The following is a 21,446-nucleotide window of genomic DNA, read 5'->3' as shown; positions in this document are numbered from 1 at the left end:
AGCAGTTCCTAACAGTCAGGACTCAGGTCTAACATTCAGATGATCTGCCTCGCCCTCACACCCATTTCCCACTGATTTCACATACTTCCAGCTATTCAGCTATGGCAAGGACATCACCCAAGCACATTGCAACACAGTCACTGACACTTTTTCCTCTCTTTTGTGGGATAAGGTTGCTCATAACAGCAGGTAGCAGAACCAAAGGGGGATAGGCACACCTGCATCACATAAGCCCGCTGGAGGAGACTGTGTTCCACATCATGAGGCCGGGTGTCATCGAGACCATTGCATCAGGTGCTGCTGAGAAATGTTTATGCCTTAAGGCCCTTCTCAAATCCCACCTCACTTTCATCCTTTTATCTGGCTTGAAGTGCAAGCTGCAGATTGTGTGACCATGCGCCTCTTGCTTTCCAAACCAACCTCCTTTACTCACCCAGCACTTTCCTTCCAATTTTCTTCTTCCAGATCATAGAATCATGGAGTCATAGAGTCCTTTACAGCATAGATGGAGGTTATTCGGCTGATCAAGTTCATACCGGCTCTCTGCAGAGCAATCCAGTCAGTCCCACTCCCCGTAGCCCTGCAAGTTTATTTCCTTCAAGTCCCATCCATCCTCCTTTTGAAATCATTGATTGTCTTCACTTTCACCACCCTCATGGGTCCCCGGGTCATTAGCACTTGCTGCATAAAAAAGTTCATCCTCACATTCCCCTGCATCTCTTGCCCAAAATCTTTAATGTGTGTCCCCTAGACCATGTACCATCAGTTAATGGAAACAGTTTTTCCTTGTTTTACTTATCTAAGCCTGGCATAATCTTGTACACCTCTTTCAAATCGCCTCTCAATCTCCTTTGCTCCAGGGAGAACAATCCCAGCTTTTCCAAACTAACCTTGTCACTAAAATCCCCCATCCCTGGAACCATTCTGATAAATCTCCTCTGCACCCTCTCAAAGACCCTCACATCCTTCCTGAAATGTGGCGACCAGAAGTGGATGCAATATTCAGGTTGGGGCCGAACCAGAGCTTTATAAAGGCTCAGCATAACTTCCCTACTTTTGTACACTATGTCTCTATTAATGAGCCCCAGATCCCATATTCTTTATTAACCACTCTCTGTATATGTTGTGCCACCTTCAAAGATCTATGCACATGCACCCCCAGGTCCCACTGTTCGTGCACACTCTTCAGAACTGTGCCATTAAGTCTAGATTGCCTCACCCTGTCCCTTCTGCCAAAATGCATCACCTCACACTTGTCCATATTAAATTCCATCCACCACTTTTCTGCCCATTCTGCTAGCGTATCTATGTCCTGTTGCAGTCAGTTCATGTCATCCTCACTGTTTGCCACTCCTCCAAGTTTGGTATCATCAGCAAATTTTGAAATTCCACTTTGTATTCCAAGATCCAAGTCATTTATATATAGTCGATAAAACAGTGGTCCTAGCACTGATCCTGGGGAAACACCACTGTCTACCATCCTCCAGTCTGAAAAACAACTATTTACCACAAGTTGCTGTTTTCTGTCTAAGCCATTTTTTGATCCAATTGGACACTGACCATCCTATTCCATGAGCCTCAGTTTTGTTAATCAACCATTTATGTGATACTTTAGAAAACACTTTCTTACAATCCATACAGACAACATCCACCACATTCCCTTTATCAACCTTCTCTGTTACTTCATCAATAAATTCAATTAGATTTATCAAGCAAGATCTGTCTTTTACAAATCTGTGATGGCCAACCTTAATTAACTCAAACCTCTACAAGTGCCTGTTGACTTTTTCCCTGATTATTGTTTTTGAAACCCTACCTACCACTGATGTTTAACTAACTGGCCTGTAGTTGCTAGGACTGTCCTTACACCTTTTCTTGAATAAGGGTGTCACGTTTGCCACTCTCCAATCCTCTGGCACCTCCCCTGTATCTAGGGAAGATTGGAAGATTATGGCAAGTCCTTCTGCTGTCTCCACCCCCTATTTCCTATAGCAACCTGGGATGCAAGCCATCCGGACCATGTGACTTATCTACCCTAAGCATAGCTACCCTTTCCAGTATCTCCTCCCTCGCAATTTTTACCCATTCCATTGCCTCTACTCTCTCCACTTCTATGCTATTTTGTCAGATTCCTCTTCCTTAGTAAATACTGTTACAAAGTACTCATTAAGAATTCTAGCCTTGCCCTGTCTCTCTATGCATACATTACCCTCTTTGTACCTAATTAGCACCACGCCACATCTCACGATCCAAGAATCGTCACCTGGACAACCAATGCAGCATATGAGGAAGGGCAAGAGCTGCTACAGACCTCTGAGGAAGAAGCAATGTCACTTGATCTGACACTTACAGCCAGCAGCTCTGATACCGGCACAGTGTGTACCTTAGAGGGTAGTGTAGAGTCACCAGGCATGAGTGGACTGCAGCCAGGCCAGTGGAAAGGACAGTTTGTGCACGAGCTACCCAGATGACAAGGTCATAGGCGAGTTCTGTTCCAGGGGAGTCAAATGAGGACTTTAATGGGGTGGCCTAGAGGTGACCATGGATGAGCATGCACACCAAGAGGCTTGGTGCATTGACAGGCCTGCCAGACAGCCTTTTGTCCCTGTCAAGGAGCATGGAGCAGTCTGAGTGCAATGTGGCACTGGGTATCTTGGAGAGCTTGGAGTCCATTCTTTCCAGTGGGAAACTGGTGACAACTCAATGACAGCACTTGTAGATCCACCTATGAGGCAGCATCTGGTGGCTGCTGTCTCAGCCTCCACTGCAGCGCAGGCAGAAGTCACACAGTGTCTCAGTGCTGCAGTGGAAGCTCAGTCGGAAGTCATGAGATCCATGTTTGCTGCCATGCAAGCTCAGACTGCTGCCATGATGGTTACGAATCTCAGTGCTCAAAGGTACTTGCAGGCTTTCACAGCAGTCCAGCAATCTGTCCTCCAACAGATTACTAGGATTTCTGAGGTGCCGTTCCAGGGGAGTGGCAGTGGCTCTGTGATGCATGAACTTGTCATCTCTCAGGATGACAGCAGACATGCTCCCACCACTGCTGCTCTGCCATTTCCCTTGCTGTTGCCTCTCAGCCAGCCCAGATTTCTGCTGCACATGCCGAGGTGGTGCAATCCAAAGCTGGGTCCTCAAAGCCCGGAGCTGCTCGAAGACATCCTGTCAGGCAATCTGCAGTCTCTTCTGGTGAAACCGAGCAGCCTTTCACCAGACATGCTGCAGTCACTGGGATAACACTCTGTAGGAGCACTCAGTTAAGAAAAGGCACCTATAAGATAAGCACAAATGTGATGTACAAGGATGAATAGCTCATTTCTGCTTGTAGTATTGGATGTGTTGTTGGATAAAGTTGTTATGGAGGGTTTTTTGGTGGTAGCTTTCATTGCAAGATTGTGGCTGTGAAGGTTGTAGCAGATGGATGGGAAGGTTAGGAATTGTGGAGCAATGGTGATACTGGGATGACATCCTAAGGGAATCAGAGTCTCAGCAAGCACTCAGAGCGAAGAGGTCCCGAATGCCTCCTCCCTGCCTCCCCTCATTCCTCCTCCTATTCCTCCTCATCCTCTTCCTGCTTCTCCTTTTTCTCCTCCTCCTCCTACCCCTTCCAAGGTGGCCTCTGTATGCCTGGTGGCAAGGGATGGCCCTCATAATGACAAGGTTGCGGAGGACACAGCAGACAACCACGAATTTGGACACAGCCTGCAGCAAGTATTGTTGGGTTTCCCCCGAGTATTCCAGGCAGCAGAACCATTGTTTGTTATAATGAGGATGGTCAGTTCCACAGTGTTCCTGGTTACAACATTGTAGACCCATTGTCCTTGTGTGGTCAGATGACAGAGGGGAGTCATGAGCCATGTGTACAGGGGATGGTCCTTGTCTCCAAGCAGCAAGCCTCTCATTCTTCTTGGTGATCCAAAGAGGTGGCAACAGCTGACTTCTTCAGTTGAAGGCTGCTGCCAAGATAGCAGGCATTCACTGACACGATAGTCTGAGTATGGTCACACACGAACAGTATATTAATGGTGTAGAATCCTTTACAGTTCCTATTCCTCTCCCAGTTTTACATATGGGACCTACAGAGCCATGTACATGCAGTCGATAGCTCCCTGCACCATTAGGAATCCTGCTGTCCTGGCAAAGTCACGTGCCCTCTCATCCTGCTTCTCTCTGGTTGGAGAAGAAATAATGAAGCCCCTCTCCTGACATTTTTACCTTGAAAATTTTTAACTGGTCAGTGATAGCCAGCAGGGATTTGCAAAGGCTAGGTCATGTCTAATGAACCTGTTTTAATTTTTTGAAGAGGTGACTAAAGTAGTGGATGTTATTTATATGCACTTCCAGAAGGCATATGATAAAATCCATTATAAGTGACTACTAGCTAAAGTTGAAGCTCATAGAATTGAAGACAAATTATTAACCTGGCTAGGAAATTGGCTGAGAGGCAGGAGACCAAGAGTAGGGATAATGGGCAGGCACTGTAATTGGTAGGATGTGACTAATGGTGTCCTGCAAGGATCTCTGTTGGGGCCGCAACCATTCACAGTATTTATTAATGACATTGATGAAGCAATAGAAAGCCACATATCCAAAATTGCTGATGACAGAGGATAGGCAATGGCCACAATTTAAAATTCTCATCCCTGTGTTCAAATTCCTTCATGGATTTGCCTCTCTCCATCTCTGTCACCTGTTCCATAGGAACGAAAAGTAGTCCATTCAGCACCTCAAACCTGTTCTGCCATTCACAATTCGATATGGCTGATCTGTACCTCAAATCTACTTACCATACCCATATCTCTTGATACCCTGTCTAACAAATCTCATTCTTAAAAATTTAAACTGACCCTTTTGGGGGAGAAAGTTTCAGATTTTCACAACATTTTGTGTGATTCCCCTACCACAGGAAATCGTTCCTCTGGACTGAATTTTACCATGGGTTTCGGGATCCCGACATTGGGGCGAAAAGCAGATCCTGAGCCCACACTAGCCAGCAGCAGGACTGGCTCGGGAATTTTACGACAGGCAGCTTCCTAATTAGCTGTCTGTGGGCCCACCAACCAATTAAAGATGGCAGGCAGGCCTCTGATGCTGCTGGCCCAATGCAGAGGGCCAGCAGCTCTGAAGCCTCAACAGTGTCATCAGGAGAGGTGGTTACTGCTCAGGCAGCCAAGAGACCTGTTGTCTCCAACAGGTAAATAAAACATATTAAAAATTCAGGGGTCCAAGGGTCAGAAGGTAAACTCCTCTGGACAGATTGTTGGGGCTGCGGAGTCTGCCTTCACTCCAATGGCCCCTCCATTAAGCTGGCGGCCTCCCCTTGCAGTGGGGTGTTCGGGGGTTGCCTCGCTGTCGGCAAAATGCCAGATGCTCTGTAACATGGTCCCTAAGTATGTTTTAACCGGCTGCCTGTCTCCTTGGAGCAGGCAGTCACTCCGCACCTAGTCCTGTCGCTGGGAAAATGCATTGGTGGTGGGATTGCATTGGGGGAGATTGCATTGGAGAGATAGCCTGACCTGGCTGCCCACTATTTTACCACCCCCCCCCCCCCCCCCCACTCCCCATGTTTCCCAGTCTACCCCCCGGGAGCCAATAGAATTCTGCCCTCTGTGTCTACCCTATTGTATTCTGCTATCATTTTAAAGAGCTCAGTTAGATCACATTTCACTCTGCTAAACTTAGGGAATACATAACAGATTTATGCAACCCTCCTCATAATTTTAGTCCTTGAGCCCTGGTATCATTCTTGTGAATCTGTGCCTTACCTCGGACAATGCCCAAAACTAAACACAGTACTCCAGATGAGATCTGAACAATAAAAGCAAAATACTGAAGATGCTGGAAATCGGAAATAAAAGCAGAAAATGCTGGACATACTCAGCAGAACAAGCAGCATCTGTGGAGAGAGAAACAGAGTTAATGTTTCAGGTCTGTGACCTATCATCAGAACGGGTCTGAACAGAGCTGAACTCAAGAGGTCAGGTGAGCGTGACTGTCCTTGACATCAAGGCAGCATTTGACCGAATATGGCATCAAGGAGCCCTCGGAAAACTGGAGTCAATGGGAATCAGGGGGAAAACCCTCTGCTGGCTGGAGTGACACCTAGCGCAAGGGAAGATGATTGTGGTTGTTGGAGGTCAATCATCTGAGCTCCATCATCTGAACTCCAGGACATCACTGCAAGAGTTCTACAGGGTAGTGTCCTAGGCCCAACCATCTTCAGCTGTTTCATCAATGACCTTCCTTCAATCATAAGGTCAGAAGTGGGGATGTTCGCTGATGATTGCACAATGTTCAGCACCATTCGTGACTCCTCAGATACTGAAGCAGTCCATGTAGAAATGCAGCAAGACCTGGACAATATCCAGGCTTGGGCTGATAAGTGGCAAGTAACATTCGCACCACACAAGTGCCAGGTAATGACCATCTCCAACAAGAGCGAATCTAACCATCTCCCCTTGACATTCAACAGCATTACCATCGCTGAATCCCCCTCTATCAACATCCTAGGGGCTACCATTGACCAGAAACTGAACTGGAGTAGCCATATAAATACCGTGGCTACAGGAGCAGGTCAGAAGCTAGGAATCCTGAGGCGAGTAACTCACCTCCTGACTCCCCAAAGCTTGTCCACCATCTACAAGGCACAAGTCAGGAGTGTGATGGAATACTCTCCACTTGCCTGGATGGGTGTAGCTCCAACAACACTCAAGAAGCTCGACACCATCCAGGACAAAACAGCCCGCTTGATTGGCACCCTATCTACAAACATTCACTCCCTCCACCACCGACGCACAGTGGCAGCAGTGTGTACCATCTACAAGATGCACTGCAGCAACACACAAAGGTTCCTTAGGCAGCACCTTCCAAACATGCAACCTGTACCACCAAGAAGGACTAGGGCAACAGATACATGGGAACAACATCACCTGCAAGTTCCCCTCCAAGTCACACACCATCCTGACTTGGAACTATATCTCTGTTCCTTTACTGTCGCTGGGTCAAAATCCTGGAACTCCCTTCCTAACAGCACTGTGGGTATATCTATCCCAAATGGACTGCAGCGGTTCAAGAAGGCAGCTCACCACCACCTTCTCAAGGGCAATTAGGGATGGGCAATAAATGCTGGCCTGGCCAGTGACGCCTACATCCCATGAATGAATAAAAAAAAACAATGCTCTGCCCAACTAAAGTATTGCTTCTGCACTTCTGTATTGCAAACCTTTTGAGCTAAAGGCTAACATTCCACATTATTTTGGGATTTTTTTGTGCCTCTGCACTAGATTTTACTTGTTTGTGTACATGAACATACAAATCCCTTTGCTCCTCCATAGCTCCTCGACTCTTGCCATTCAGAAAATCTCCGATTGAAAGTGGGTGACTCTCAAAGTCCAGCAATCAGCCCCATAGTTTTCAACCTCCTACATAGATGGTACCTTAGATGTGCCCCTGGTGGGATTTTCATACAAAGGAAGGAACTTCCCACTGATCCTACAAAAACTGCAGGGGTCAGTGCCAGAGGTTTTCCCAATGGGTTTTCGCCCTGTGTCCCCTTTACAAAAAACATCAGGTGCCATTTTTAAATTCTTATTTCATTTTATAAATATTTAGAAGTTTATATTAAATACAAGATATATGCAAAGTAACAGAAAGAGAGGCGGTCTAATGTAAAACAATGCTACAGAAATAGGAATACATAAGGATATTAAAACTGAAGAGTGAAGAAAATGATTCAGTATATCAAACCATAATGAAACCAAATCTAAATGAAAGTATAACATCAAAATCCAATTTATGGGAGTGTGAACCAATGGAAATACTTCAACAAACTCAATTAAAAGTAAAAAATGAGATATCTGTAGCACCGAAGGAGAGAAGGAACTTGCTTGCCGAGTCGCTAATCAGCTGAATTGGCAGCCAGTATGCCATGCTCCTCCTTGAGCCAGTGGAAGGATCAAAACTGGAATAGAATCATACGTACCGATATTGTGTACAGCATTTGTTTAGTTTTTTAGTTTAGAGATACAGCACTGAAACAGGCCCTTCGGCCCACCGAGTCTGTGCCGACCATCAACCACCCATTTATACTAATCCCACACTAATCCCATATTCCTACCACATCCCCACCTGTCCCTATATTTCCCTACCACCTACCTATACTAGGGGCAATTTATAATGGCCAATTAACCTATCAACCTGCAAGTCTTTGGCATGTGGGAGGAAACCGGAGCACCCGGAGGAAACCCACGCAGACACAGGGAGAACTTGCAAACTCCACACAGGCAGTACCCAGAATTGAACCCAGGTCGCTGGAGCTGTGAGGCTGCGGTGCTAACCACTGCGCCACTGTGCCGTTCCGATAGAGATACTACTGTTTCTCAGTGGAGAGAAGGGCAAATTTAGAAGTTAGTTGTCTACAGGGAATTCACTTTCTAATATTTGGCATTAAAACAGCGTATCAGGAGCAAATCTGCTGCCTGTCCCCTTGGTAGAAAATGATTGGTGGAATGAGAGAGAAAGGAAATCCTAATCAAACCAAAATAGAAAAAGAGGTGTAGGAGAAGAAAGAATAAAAAATAATTTTATGAGAAGATTTTACTATTTTGTTGCAGGATGATTCTAACAACTGAATACTTTGGCTTGTCTTTGAACACGGCCAATCTCCATGGTGATGATTATTTGAACTGTTTCTTCGCTGGTGCCGTTGAAGTTCCGGCCTATGTCGCAGCTTGGCTTTTTCTCTGGAAGTTTCCCCGCAGATTAAGCCTTTCAGGCTCACTGTTTCTCGGTGGACTTGCCCTTTTCTTCATCCAGCTCATACCTTCAAGTAAATTTTTACAGTACAGCTAAAATTATCATAACCTGTCTTTTGTTAAACATTTTTAAGCAGGATTTCATGGTAAATTGGAATACGCATGTGGTGTAATTGTTAACAGATTTTAGCATTCTGTCACACTGTTCCACAAACTATGAAGACCCATCACAATTTCACCGATCTTAGCTGTGTTGTAAGGATGAGGTGTTGGGAGGATCAGCAAGGAAGGAAAAATTAGTGGGTGACTCACTCCAGGCCACTCCTGTACACCTCATACTTTACTCAAAATCAGCATTGGCAGAAGAACTGAATTATCTAACCACCTTTTCAATACTAGTTATCCCAAACTATACAAAACCTGCTATTTTATCTCTTGTTATCTCTTGCTCCACCCCCACTTTGATTGCTTACAACCTATTACATTTCTAATATTGCCAGTTCTGATGAAGAATCACTGACCTGAAACCTTAACTCTGCTTCTCGCTCCACAGATGCTGTCAGACCTGCTGAGTATTTCCAGTATTTCTTGTTTTTATTTCACTCTTAGAATATGACATACAATATATTGTGCATTAAATCTGTCCAGTATATATTTAGAGGTGCATCCACAACCCTACCCTTCTGGCACCCACCCTTGCTGGTAAGTAGACACATCATTTGTTATCTTGGGAGAATGAAGCGCCATAAACAATATGCTCTTGTTTCCATTGAGTTTCAGAATGACGGTTCATAAGTTAAGGCACTGACATTACATGTGTTGTGCATCAGACATATTTCTACTGGTTGGAAACCTAACCTATTAGAAAGACACCCGCAGCAAGTAAGATCCTGACCAACCAGCTTTTCTTCCAGGCCCCCATGATAATTGTCACTGTAAGCAGATCCTATTCACTAAGTACTGTTCCTCTTCCCTTCAAAGCCACCATCATTATCCAGTTCCTCAAAAGTTGCCACAATCAAATTTCCACCCAGTTATTAACTCTTTTCTCCTCCAATTCCTTGAATCTGTTGTGGACTCCCTCATCTAGGCCCATCTCTCCTGCAATTCTGTGTTTAAATCCCTTCAATCAGGTTTTCACCATCCCATGGTTCTAAAACTGATTTGTCCTGTTGCATTAAGGAATAGCCAAAAATGTTTTTTTTTAAATTAATTTCTTCATTGGTTATAACCCACATCAGGTGTCAGCAAAGTCATGATCATAGTAGTCAGAGAACAGTATGCTACATTTTGTGCTTTGGGAAAAATTTACCAACAGAATATAGTTAGTTAGAGATACAGCACTGAAACAGGCCCTTCGGCCCACCGAGTCTGTGCCAACCATCAACCACCCATTTATACTAATCCTACACTAATTCCAAATTCCTACCACATCCCCACCTGTCCCTATATTTCCCTACCACCTACCTATACTAGAGGCAATTTATAATGGCCAATTTACCTATCAACCTGCAAGTCTTTTGGCATGTGGGAGGAAACCGGAGCACCAGGAAGAAACCCACGCAGACACAGGGAGAACTTGCAAACTCCACACAGGCAGTACCCAGAATCGAACCCGGGTCGCTGGAGCTGTGAGGCTGCGGTGCTAACCACTGCGCCACTGTGCCACCCTGATAGGGATTATCTTTATTCCAAGAGCTATGCCAGCCATGGTCATCTTTTTCTGTGAAGGATTTGCTTAAGCTACCATCAAGCTGTAGACTGGTTCCCTTTACACTTTTTTTAATCACTGTTCTGTGACAACTCTGCTGTAACTTTGGTTTATTTCTCAGCTTTCCCATGAGCTTTATTACATTTGTCTGAACAAATAGCTGTTGCTGTCCTTCCCAACAGCACTGAAATACATCAGGTACATTTGTCACAGCATATTCTTTCCCTGTTGAACTCTAGGAGCCATCCCACTTCCATACCGTAACATTTGCAAACAGATTTCCAAAGACCAGAAACCCAACTGGACCAGTCACATAAATACTATAGCTACATGAGCAGGTCAGAGGCTAGGAATTCTCAACTCCTGACTCCACAAAGCCTGTCCACCATCTGCAAGGCACAAGTCAGGAGTGTAATGGAATACTGCCCACTTGCCTGAATGGGTGCAGCTCCAACAACACACATGAAGCTTGATACCATGCAGGACAAAGCAATCCACTTGATCAACAACCCCATCCACCACCTTCAGCATTCACTCCCTTCACCACCAGTGCACAGTGGCAGCAGGATGTACCATAGACAAGATGCACTGCTGAAACTCACCTAGGCTCCTTTGACAGCACCTTCCAAACCCACGACTTCTGCCACCTAGAAGAACAAGGGTAGCAGACGCATGGGAACATCACAACCAGCGAGTTCCTCTCAAAGTCACACACCATCCTGGCTTGGAAATACATTATAAAAAAAGAAACACTTGCATTTATATACCTTTCATGGCTACCAAACATCTCAAAAAGCTTTACAGCCAAAGTACTTTTGAAGTGTAGTCACTGTTGTAATGTAGGAAAAACAACAGCTAATTTGCACACAACAAGCTCCTACAAACAGCAGTCAGTTTTTGCGATGTCGATTGGCCAGGACAAGATTATTAGCATTCCTTCACTGCTGCTTCTCAAAATCTTGGAACTCACTAGCAAATAGCACTAACGGTGTACATACACCACATAGACTGAAACAGTTGAAATGGTAGCTCACCATTACCTTCTCAAGGGAAATTAAGGATGGTTAATAAATGCTGGCCTTACCAATGATGTCCATATCCCATGAACGAATGAAAAAAAATACCACAGCATTTTGCAAGATATTTCTGCACTACCTTGTGAATTTTGACAGGCTGCTTTATAAGCAAAACATCTGTTTAGATATTCAAATACATTCATCAGCAATTTCAAAATATTATGACTTAAAGCTACATTATTGGCCCAAAAATTGCTGTAACTTGTCAACAGTGGCAGCAGTGTGTATCATCTATAAGATGCACTGCAGCATCTCATCAAAGCTCCTTCGACAGCACCTTCCAAACCTGTGAACTCCAGCACCCAGAAGGACAAGGGTAGCATAGGCATGGGAGCACCACTACCTGAAGTTCTGCTCCAAGTCACACACCATCCTGACTTGGAACTATATCACCAGTTTGACTGATACAAAAGGTGAAGTCACATGGGATCAGAGGGGGGCTGGCAGGATAGATACAGAACTGGCTCGGTCATAGAGGACAGAGTGTAGCAGAGGAAGGGTGCTTTTCTTAATGGAGGGATGTGACTAGTGGTGTTCCGCAGGGATCAGTGCTGGGACCTTTGCTGCTTGTACTATATAAATGATTTGGAGGAAAATGTAGCTGGTCTGATTCGTAAGTTTGCGGACGACACAAAGGTTGGTGGAGTTGCGGATAGTGATGAGGATTGTCAGAGGATACAGCAGGATATAGATCGGTTGGAGACTTGGGCAGATGGAGTTTAATCTGGACAAATGTGAGGTAATGCATTTTGGAAGATCTAATGCAGGTGGGAAGTATACAGTAAATGGCAGAACCCTTAGGAGTATTGACCGGCAGACAGATCTGGGCGTACAGGTCCACAGGTCACTGAAAGTGGCAACGCAGGTGGATAAGGTAGTCAAGAAGGCATACGGCATGCTTGCCTTCATCGGTCAGGGCACAGAGTATAAAAATAGGCAAGTTATGCTGCAGTTGTACAGAACTTTAGTTAGGCCACACTTGGAATATTACGTGCAATTCTGGTCGCCACACTACCAGAAGGACATGGAGGCTTTGGAGAGGGTACAGAAGAGGTTTACCAGGATGTTGCCTGGTCTGCAGGGCATTAGCTATGAGGAGAGGTTGGATAAACTCGGATTGTTTTCACTCGACCGACGGAGGTGGAGGGGCGACATGATAGAGGTTTACAAAGTTATGAGTCGCATGGACAGAGTGGATAGTCAGAAGCTTTTTCCCAGGGTGGAAGAGTCAGTTTCTAGGGGACACAGGTTTAAGGTGAGAGGGGCAAAGTTTAGAGGGGATGTGCGAGGCAAGTTCTTTACACAGAGGGTGGTGGGTGCCTGGAACTTGTTGTTGGGGGAGGTGGTGGAAGCAGGTACCATAGGGATGTTTAAGAGGCATCTTGACAAATACATGAATAGGATGGGAATAGAGAGATACGGACCCCGGAAGTGCAGAAGGTGTTAGTTTCGACAGGCATCAAGATCGGCGCAGGCTTGGAGGGCCGAATGGCCTGTTCCTGTGCTGTACTGTTCTTTGTTCTTTGTTCCTTGTTCCTTCACAGTCGCTGGGTCAAAATCCTGGAACTCCCTTCCCAACAGCACTGTGGGTGTACCTATACCACATGGACTGCAGCGGTTCAAGAAGGCGGCTCACTACCACCTTCTCAAAAGCAATAATAAAAGCTGGCCTTGCCAGCAATGTCCACATTCCATGAAAGAATAGATTTTTTAAAACTTGCCATTGTCCGTTTAATCTCCATGATATTTTGTGTACAAGTTGCTGTAAATGGGAGATTGAACTGGTGCAGCTACCTCTATCGGGTATCTGGAACCTGAGTGAAAATCTGTGTATCTCTTTAACCAATCAGATTGAAGGATTGTGAAATGAACAGTGCAAGGTCTGAACAAGGACGTGCAAGTTAGAATGATGAATTTACGTACGAACATACCAATTAGGAGCAGAAGTAGGCCAATCAGCCACTTGAGCCTGCTCCGCCATTCAATAAGATCATGGCTGATCTGAATTCCACTGTCATCTACTCCTGATAACCTTTGATTCCCTTGCCTAACAAGAATCTATCTATCCCCGCCCTAAAATTATTCAATGACCCCGCCTCCACCACCTTCTGAGGCAGAGAGTTGCAAAGTCGCACAACCCTTGGAGAGAAAAATGTTTTCCTCGTCTCTGTCCTAAAGGGCGACCCCTAATTTTAAAATAGTGCCCCTTAGTTCCGGACTCTCCCACAAGAGGAAACATCCTTTCCACATCCACCCTGTCAAGACCGTCAGGTTCTTAAAAACTTCAATCAAGTCTCCCCTCACTCTTCTAAACTCCAATGAAAACAAGCTCAGTCTGTCCAACCTTTCCTCATAAGACAGCACGCTCATTCCAGGCATCAATCTACTAAACCTCCTCTGAACCACCTCCAATGCTTTACATCCTTCCTTAAATAAGGAGACCAAAACGGCACATAGAATTTGAGATGTGGTCTCACCAATGCTCTGTATAACTGAAGCATAACATCCTTACTTTTATTTACAATTCCTCCTGTAATAAAGGATAGCATTTCATTAGCCTTCTTTATTACTTGTTGGACCTGCATACTAACTTTTTGTGACTCATGCACTAGAACACCTAGATCCCTCTGCACCTCGGAATTCTGCAGTAATTCTCCATTTAAGTAACACTCTGCTTTTTTATTCTTCCTGCTAAAGTGAACAACTTCACATTTTCCAACATTATACTCCATCAGCCAGATTTTTGCCCATTCACTCAACCTATCTGTCGGTCTGCAACCTCCTTAGTCCTCTTCACAACAAACTTTCCTACCTAACTTTGTGTTATTTGCAAATTTAGCTACCAAGCCATCACTCCCCTCATCTAAGTCATTGATATAAATGGTAAAAAGTTGAGGCCCCAGCAAAGACTCCTGCGGGACACCACTCATCATCACATCCTGCCAATCAGAAAAGGACCCATTTATGCATACTCTGTTTTCTGCCAGCCAGCCAATCTTCTATCCATGCTAATATGTTACCCCCTACACCATGAGCTTCTACTTTGTGCAATAACCTATTATGTGGCACCTTGTCAAATGCCTTCTGGAAATCCAAGTACAGTACGTATTGGTGAAACATGATTTTCCTTTCACAAAACTATGCTGATGATTCCTGATTACCTTGAGTTTTTCTAAGTGCCCAGCTATAGCCCCGTTAATGATTTATTCCAATACCTTCCCCACAACAGACATCAAGCTATCTGGCCTATAGTTACCTGTTTTCTGCCTTCCCCCGCCCCTTCTTGAATAGAGGGGTTATATTTGCTACTTTCCAGTCTGATGGAACCTTTCCAGAATCTAGCGAATTTTGCAAAATTAACACCAATGCATCTACTACCTCATTAGCCATCTCTTTTAAGACCCTAGGATGAAGTCCAACAAAAACCAGGGAGTTGTCAGCTCGCAGCTTCATCAGTTTGCTCAATGCCGTTTCCCTGGTAATTGTAATTTCAGCAAGTTCCTCTCTTCCTTCCACCTCCTGATTTAGATCTATTACTGGAATGTTTTTTGCATTCTCTGTAGTGAAGACAGAAGCAAAATATTTGTTAATTTCATCCACCATTTCCTTATTATCTACTACTAACTCCCCATTCTCACTCGCTAGAGGACAAACACTCACTTTATTTAGTCTTTTCCTTTTTAAATGCCTGTAGAAAGTCTTGCTATCTGTTTTTACATTTCTAGCTAGCTTCCTCTCATACTCTAATTTATTTCTCCTGATTAGCCTTTTAGTCGTTCTCTGCTGTTCTTTATATTCTGACTAATCACCTGACCTGCCATTCATCTTTGCACAATTATATGCTTTTTCCTTACGTTTGATGCTTTCTTTAACTTCTTTAGTTAACCATGGATGGTGAGTCTTCCCCTTAGAATTTTTCCTTACAGTAGGATAATACTTATTCTGAGTATTTTGAAATATCCCCTTAAATGTCTGCCACTGCTTCTCTATTGACCTATCTGCTAACCTAGTGACCCAGTTCACTTCAACTAGCTCAGCTTTCATGCCCACATAGTTACCCTTATTTAACTTTAAAATACTAGCCTTAAACCCACTCTTTTCTCTTTCAAATTGGATGTAAAATTCAATTATATTGTGGTCACTGCTACCTAGAGGTGCCTTTACTCTGAGGTCATTAATTAATCCTGTCACATTATACAATACCAAGTCTAATGTAACCAACCTGGTTGGTTCCAGAATATGTTCCTCTAAGAAACTATCTTGAAAGCATTCTATGAACTCATCATCCAAGCTACTATTGTCAATCTGATATTTCCAGTTTAAATGTGGATTAAAATCATCCATGATTATTGCTGTACCTTTATTACAAGCACCCAATATTTATTCTTGTATACTTTGTCCTACATTGTGATTACTGTTAGGGGGGCTGTGGACCACTCCCATTAGTGATTTCTTTCCCCTGGTATTCCTCATCTCCACCTCAACTGATACTACATCCTGATCCCCTGAACCAAGGTCATCTTTAACTATTGCATCAATGCCATCCTTGATTAACAGTTCTACCTTTACCTAGCTTTCTAGTCTTCTTAATTTTAACTTCAAATTAGGCACATAAAGAGAAATATTGAAAGAAATTGTTTTTAAAAAGACAAAGTAAAAGGAAAAAGCTTGATGACACTCAACGCATTTGAACATGGAGCCAGACAGATACCATTTTGTGAAGTTAATAGCAGAGTGGCAAATCTCCAACAGCAACTTCTCATTTCCATGCTTAATCATATATCTGCCGTCGCTGGAAGGTGCTGTGGCATTTGCACTGGAAAACATCCTCACTGTCATTTTGACAGCAGTGTTTGGACCAATGTTTAACTTTCACACAGCTACAGCTTAATAACAATCTAAGGCACAAAGAAAACTCCATCAGATGGTTCTGTTAGCCTAATTAACCCTTTCCTTTCTTGATTTTTACATTCACCAATTTGTTATGTAACACATGTTTCAATCTTACCTACCTGATCATAGCCAGAGAAACTCTGCAATGGTTTCCAGTCCCCCCGCCAAACCATTATTTTGAGAATCCCAAGGACATATCCTTGGCCCCACATCCTCTTCATTTACATGCTGCCCCTTGTCGACATCATCCACCGACATGGAGGGGTCAACTTCCAGATGTAGACTGGTAACACCTAGCTCAACCATTCTCAACCTCTCCTGTCTCTCTTAATCATTGGCCTGTTTATGCAACTACCAACAGTCTTGGATGAGCCCCAGTTTCAAACTCTGCTGCAAACTCCATGCTCGCGCCACCAACTCTATTGTCCTCCTCAGTCACTGCCTCAAGTTGAACCAGACAGTTCATACTCTTGGTATCTTATTTGACTATGAACTGAATTTTTAACACATATTCTCTCTATCACAAAGATATAGTTCTTTTCACCTCTTTATCTTCATCCGCCTCTGCCCTATTGAAGTCCTCTTATCATTGAAACCCTCATCCAGGTGCGATTACTCCACAGTTACCCGAGCCAACCTCCAATCCTCTACCCCCTGTAAACTTCAGCTCATCTAAAACTTTGCTGCTCATATCCTATCTCACACCAATGCTCATTTGTTTGTCACCGCTGTCATCACTGACCTACATTGCCTTCCAGTCCCTAAGGCCTCAAATTTAAAACTCTCATACTGACATAAAATCTTTCCCTGTCTCATCCTTCCCTAACTCTGTAACCTTTTCCAGCTCTAGAACTGCACAAACTCTCCATTCACTTTGCCACAACCTCGTGTGCAACCCCAACTTCTTCACTTATGCAGCTATGCATTTCGCCACCTGGGCTTCATATTGTAGAATTTTCTCTATGAACCCCTCTAACCCTCTTTAAAACCCATGTCCTTGATCCAATTCTTTGGTCACCCTTCTGAAACTCTTCTGCAGCTCAGTGCCTACTTTTTTTCTTATTTCTCTTTGAAGCAGCTTGAGACTTTGTTTTCCTCTTAAGGTGCTATATAAATTTATGTTGTTGTAGTTATAGTGGCTGCTGGATTCTGCCCAGAATGGGTGAGGTGCCTTTATTCAACGCACCTCACTCCCACCAGCCAAATATTTATAACACCAATATTTTGGAGCCCATTCAATGAATGCGTACTTTTAGTGCTGAATCACGTCCATTAGGAACACATTTTGGGAAATTGCTTTTGCATCCATCAATTATACTGGATGAGGAGCACCATCATGAATTTTCAATATGTACCCCTAGTTGCCGCTATGTTTGTCAGAAGCACATATTTGGAAAGATTAGCCCATAAGTCGAGTATGTTACATGATTATACAGACAGGGGCCTGTAGGTCAGTGCATCTTCCAATAAGTTTACGGTTCTGTGTTTATTCTAGATCTTTCAGTACTTGGCACAGTGCTGGTGATGATTGGAAAATTTGGAACCACATGTGCCTTCTCCATAGTTTATGTTTACACTGCTGAATTGTACGCAACTCCAATAAGAAACATGGGTGTCGGAGTGAGCTCAATGGCCTCGAGGTTGGGAAGCATCACCTCGCCTTACATTTTTTATCTTGGTAAGGAACACTTTGACTTCTGTATGCAGGTAGAATATAAGGAAACTTTTTGCATTATCTTCACATCCACCTGCTTTTCCCACATCCACACCATCCATGTGCACATGGTGTAAATGAACAGATGAATGATGCAATAAATATGCATAAGATACCTAACCAGACCCTCCCTCCTCAGAGCCATATATCTCACACCCACCAACCAACGTTCCTTATCCCACTGTCTGAGACCAAAGGTGGTGGTGTTTGAGTGAAAGCATTATCACAATGAATGTCTGAGAAACCTGAGTGAAATTTTTAAAGTGATTTCTTCATGTTGTGATTATGAAGTCTTCTTGGGCCTCCTTGTCTTGAGAGACAATGGGTAAGGGCCTGGAGGTGGTCAGTGATTTGTGAAGCAGCGCCTGGAGCGGCTATAAAAGCCAATTCTAGAGTGACAGACTCTTCCACAGGTGCTGCAGATAAAATTGGTTGTCGGGGCTGTTACACAGTTGGCTCAACTAAGTAATAATAGGAGTCATTTCAATTAATCAGGATGTTTGAAGACCGTAGCCACACACTGTACCGCAGGTCAGCCATCTCATTACCAACACAAACCTGACAGCTTTTTTCAGCTTCTCCATTTCCTACCACCTGGTGTGTTTGTCCAGTTGTAGAGCTTCCTCCTCAGATCTCTTGAAGGGCTTGTTGGTTGCGATTCATCCATACCTGTCACTTTGGTGCACTGATTATGGTTGACGTTTTCCTTTGCAAAGATATAGAAAGATTAACAATAAATTCAGAATTTAATTTCACCCAGGTGTCTGCAAGCATTCCATTGTGAAAATCTCATCACGTGAAGCAATGCAGCAATCCCTTCACATTTTAACCAAATACCGCAAGCCTAGATCTCAGCAGCTGGGTTAGAAAGAGTAAAATAGTGGGAGAGGAATGTCTGGCTGTTGTGGGGGTGGGGATGATGTGATGAGGTATCTTGTGGTGATGTGGCATCGACTGCCTACACTACCTCACTCCATAGAAATGTCACACTGATGCAGTACAGGGTGTCGCTTCTAAATCTAACCAGTAGGATATTCTTGGTACTTCCTGGATGCGGTTGACCCAACACAGGTACTAAGTGTGCATTAATGTATAATATTTATCTTTTGGCATTAATCAAACATTGACTGATTTTATTCTGTTAAAATAATAATCTGTAGCAAAGTCATAAACACATTCTTTATAAATGAATTTACAACCCAAAGCACACAGAGAAATCTTCCCCCAGTTCAAGGAGTGACTCAACTGCTTCCAGAAAGCAGCATGCGAGAAATGTTAGAGCAGGGTTGTCCAATCTTTTCGCATGGAGTGCCACATTACAATTATTGTCTTACATGGGGTGGGGGGGGGGGGGGGGGGTGGTGGGAGGCAGTAACACAATTTTGGAAAGATAAAGGCATTAAAATTTATCTTTCAATTAATCAAAATGACAGCAAATGTACATTATTGTGAAGAAGCTTTAAATGGGAAGATTAATTTATTGACTTTCTCACCATTATGTCGGACACAGATATGGTGAGATACCTGGCATTTCTTTGCTTACACAAGTAGTTAATGTTTGCCCACGAAATTCTTGTGTTGATCTGAAGTATTCTGTAGCGATGGTCATCTGTCAGGAGTGATCTTGGTGTCTCTTTCTGTGTCGCTCTCTCTGCTCCCCCCTCTGTGTGTTGTTCCTCCTCTCTGTGCTGTCCTCTTTCTCTGTGTTGTCCTTGCTCTCTGTGTCCCCCCTCCTCTCTCTCTGTCCCCTCCCTGTGTTCCCCCTCCTCACTCTCTGTCCTTCCTCCTTTGTCTATATGTCCACCTTTCGCTATATGCCACCCCTCTCTCTGTTCCCCCCCCCTCTCTGTTCCCCTCCTCCTCCTTCTCTCTGTTCCTCTCTCTGTCCCCCCCATCTCTCTCTCTCTGTTCTCTCAAGGTCCCCCCTCTCTCTCCCTCTCTCTCTCTATACCCCTCTCTCTCTGCCCCTCTCTCTCCTACCTCTCTCTCGCCCACCTCTCTTCCCCTCCCTCTCTGTCTTCCCCTCCCTCTCTGTCTCCCACTCCCACTCTCTCTCCCCTCTCTCTGCCCCCTCTCTCTCCCCCTACCCCTCTCTCTCTCACATCCACCCCTCCCCCACTCTCTCCCACCTCTCTCTCTCAGTCCGCTCCCGCTCGCTCTCCTTCTCCTCCTCTCTCACTCTCTCCCCCCTCTCTCACTCGCTCCCCCCTCATTCCCCTCTCTCACATCTCCCTCTCCTGCCTCTTTCTCCATCTCCCACCCTCTCCTTCCTCTCCCTGTCCCCCTCTTGCTTTCTCTCTCCACCACTGTATCTCTCTCGCCCCTCTCTCGCTCCTCTCGCCCCCTTTCTCTCCCTCCCACCAACCCTCCCTCGCTCACCACCCCTCCATTACTCTCTCCACCCCTCCTTTGCTCTACCCTCTCTCTCTCCCACTTCTTTCTCCCCTTTCTCACCTTCTTTCCTCTTTCTCTCTCTCTCCCCCCCCTCACATTCCTCCATCTCTCTCACTCTCTCGCCCCTCTCTCTCGCCCCTCACTCCCTCCCCACCCCCTCTGGCTCTCTCTCCACCCCTCTCTCTCTTCCCCCTCTCTCCCCTCACTCTCTCCATCCCTTCCTCACCCTCTCCACACCTCCGTCACTCTCTCCACCAGTCCCTCACTCACCCCTCTCTCTCCATCCTCTCTCTCTTCCCCCTTAACCATCTCTTTCTCCCACCTCTCTCCTGCCCTCACTGTCTCTCCCCCTCTCTCTCTCCCCCCCCTTTCCCTCTCCTCTCTCTCCTTCTCCCCCCACTCTCTCTTCTTTCACTCACTCTCACTGTCCTCTCTCTCACCCGTCTCTCTTTCACACCCCACTATCTCTCTCTCTCCCCCCTCTCCCTCAACAACATCTCTCTCCCCTATCTCTCCTCTCGCTCCCTTTTTGTCTTTCCCCCTCTCTCTCCCCCTCTCTCACTCCCCTGTCTCTCCCTGCCCCATTGTCTCTCCATCCCAGCTCTCTCTCACCCTCTCTTACTCTCCCCCTCTCTCTCTCTCCCGCTGCTCTTCCCTGCTCTGTTGCAGCCCTCTCTCACACCCCTCTGTCTCCCCTCGCTCTCCCCTACTCGCTCTCCCCTCCTTTCCCCCTCTCTCTCTATCTCACCCCTCCTCTGTCTCCCCCTCTCTCTCACCCCCTCTCTCCCACCTCTTTATCTCTTTCCCAACTCACTCTTCCCCCTCTCTCACTCCCCATCCCTCTCTCTCTCTCCCCCAATCTCTCTCCCCCATTCTCCCCCTCTCTCTTGCCGCTTCGCTCTCTC

General features: G+C 45.0%; 1 protein-coding gene across 6 annotated transcripts in view; it reads left to right on the top strand.

The window, feature by feature from the left end:
* LOC137375967 (organic cation/carnitine transporter 2-like) overlaps positions 1 to 21,446 on the top strand; it is a 171,435-nt gene that overhangs the window by 115,408 nt on the left and 34,581 nt on the right. For 4 of the 6 annotated variants that reach the window (XM_068043775.1, XM_068043779.1, XM_068043778.1 and 1 more), the window contains 2 exons: positions 8,613 to 8,827; positions 17,929 to 18,111. In XM_068043775.1, the coding sequence (XP_067899876.1) occupies positions 8,613 to 8,827; positions 17,929 to 18,111 (398 nt within the window). The remainder of the gene's footprint in view (positions 1 to 8,612; positions 8,828 to 17,928; positions 18,112 to 21,446) is intronic. The other 2 variants (XM_068043777.1, XM_068043776.1) reach the window with 1 other exon arrangement.

Source organism: Heterodontus francisci, chromosome 12 (genome assembly GCF_036365525.1).
Source record: "Heterodontus francisci isolate sHetFra1 chromosome 12, sHetFra1.hap1, whole genome shotgun sequence".
Lineage (NCBI taxonomy): Eukaryota > Metazoa > Chordata > Chondrichthyes > Heterodontiformes > Heterodontidae > Heterodontus > Heterodontus francisci.
Note: the sequence above shows the minus strand (reverse complement) of the source record. Positions and strands in the feature narration are given on the sequence as shown.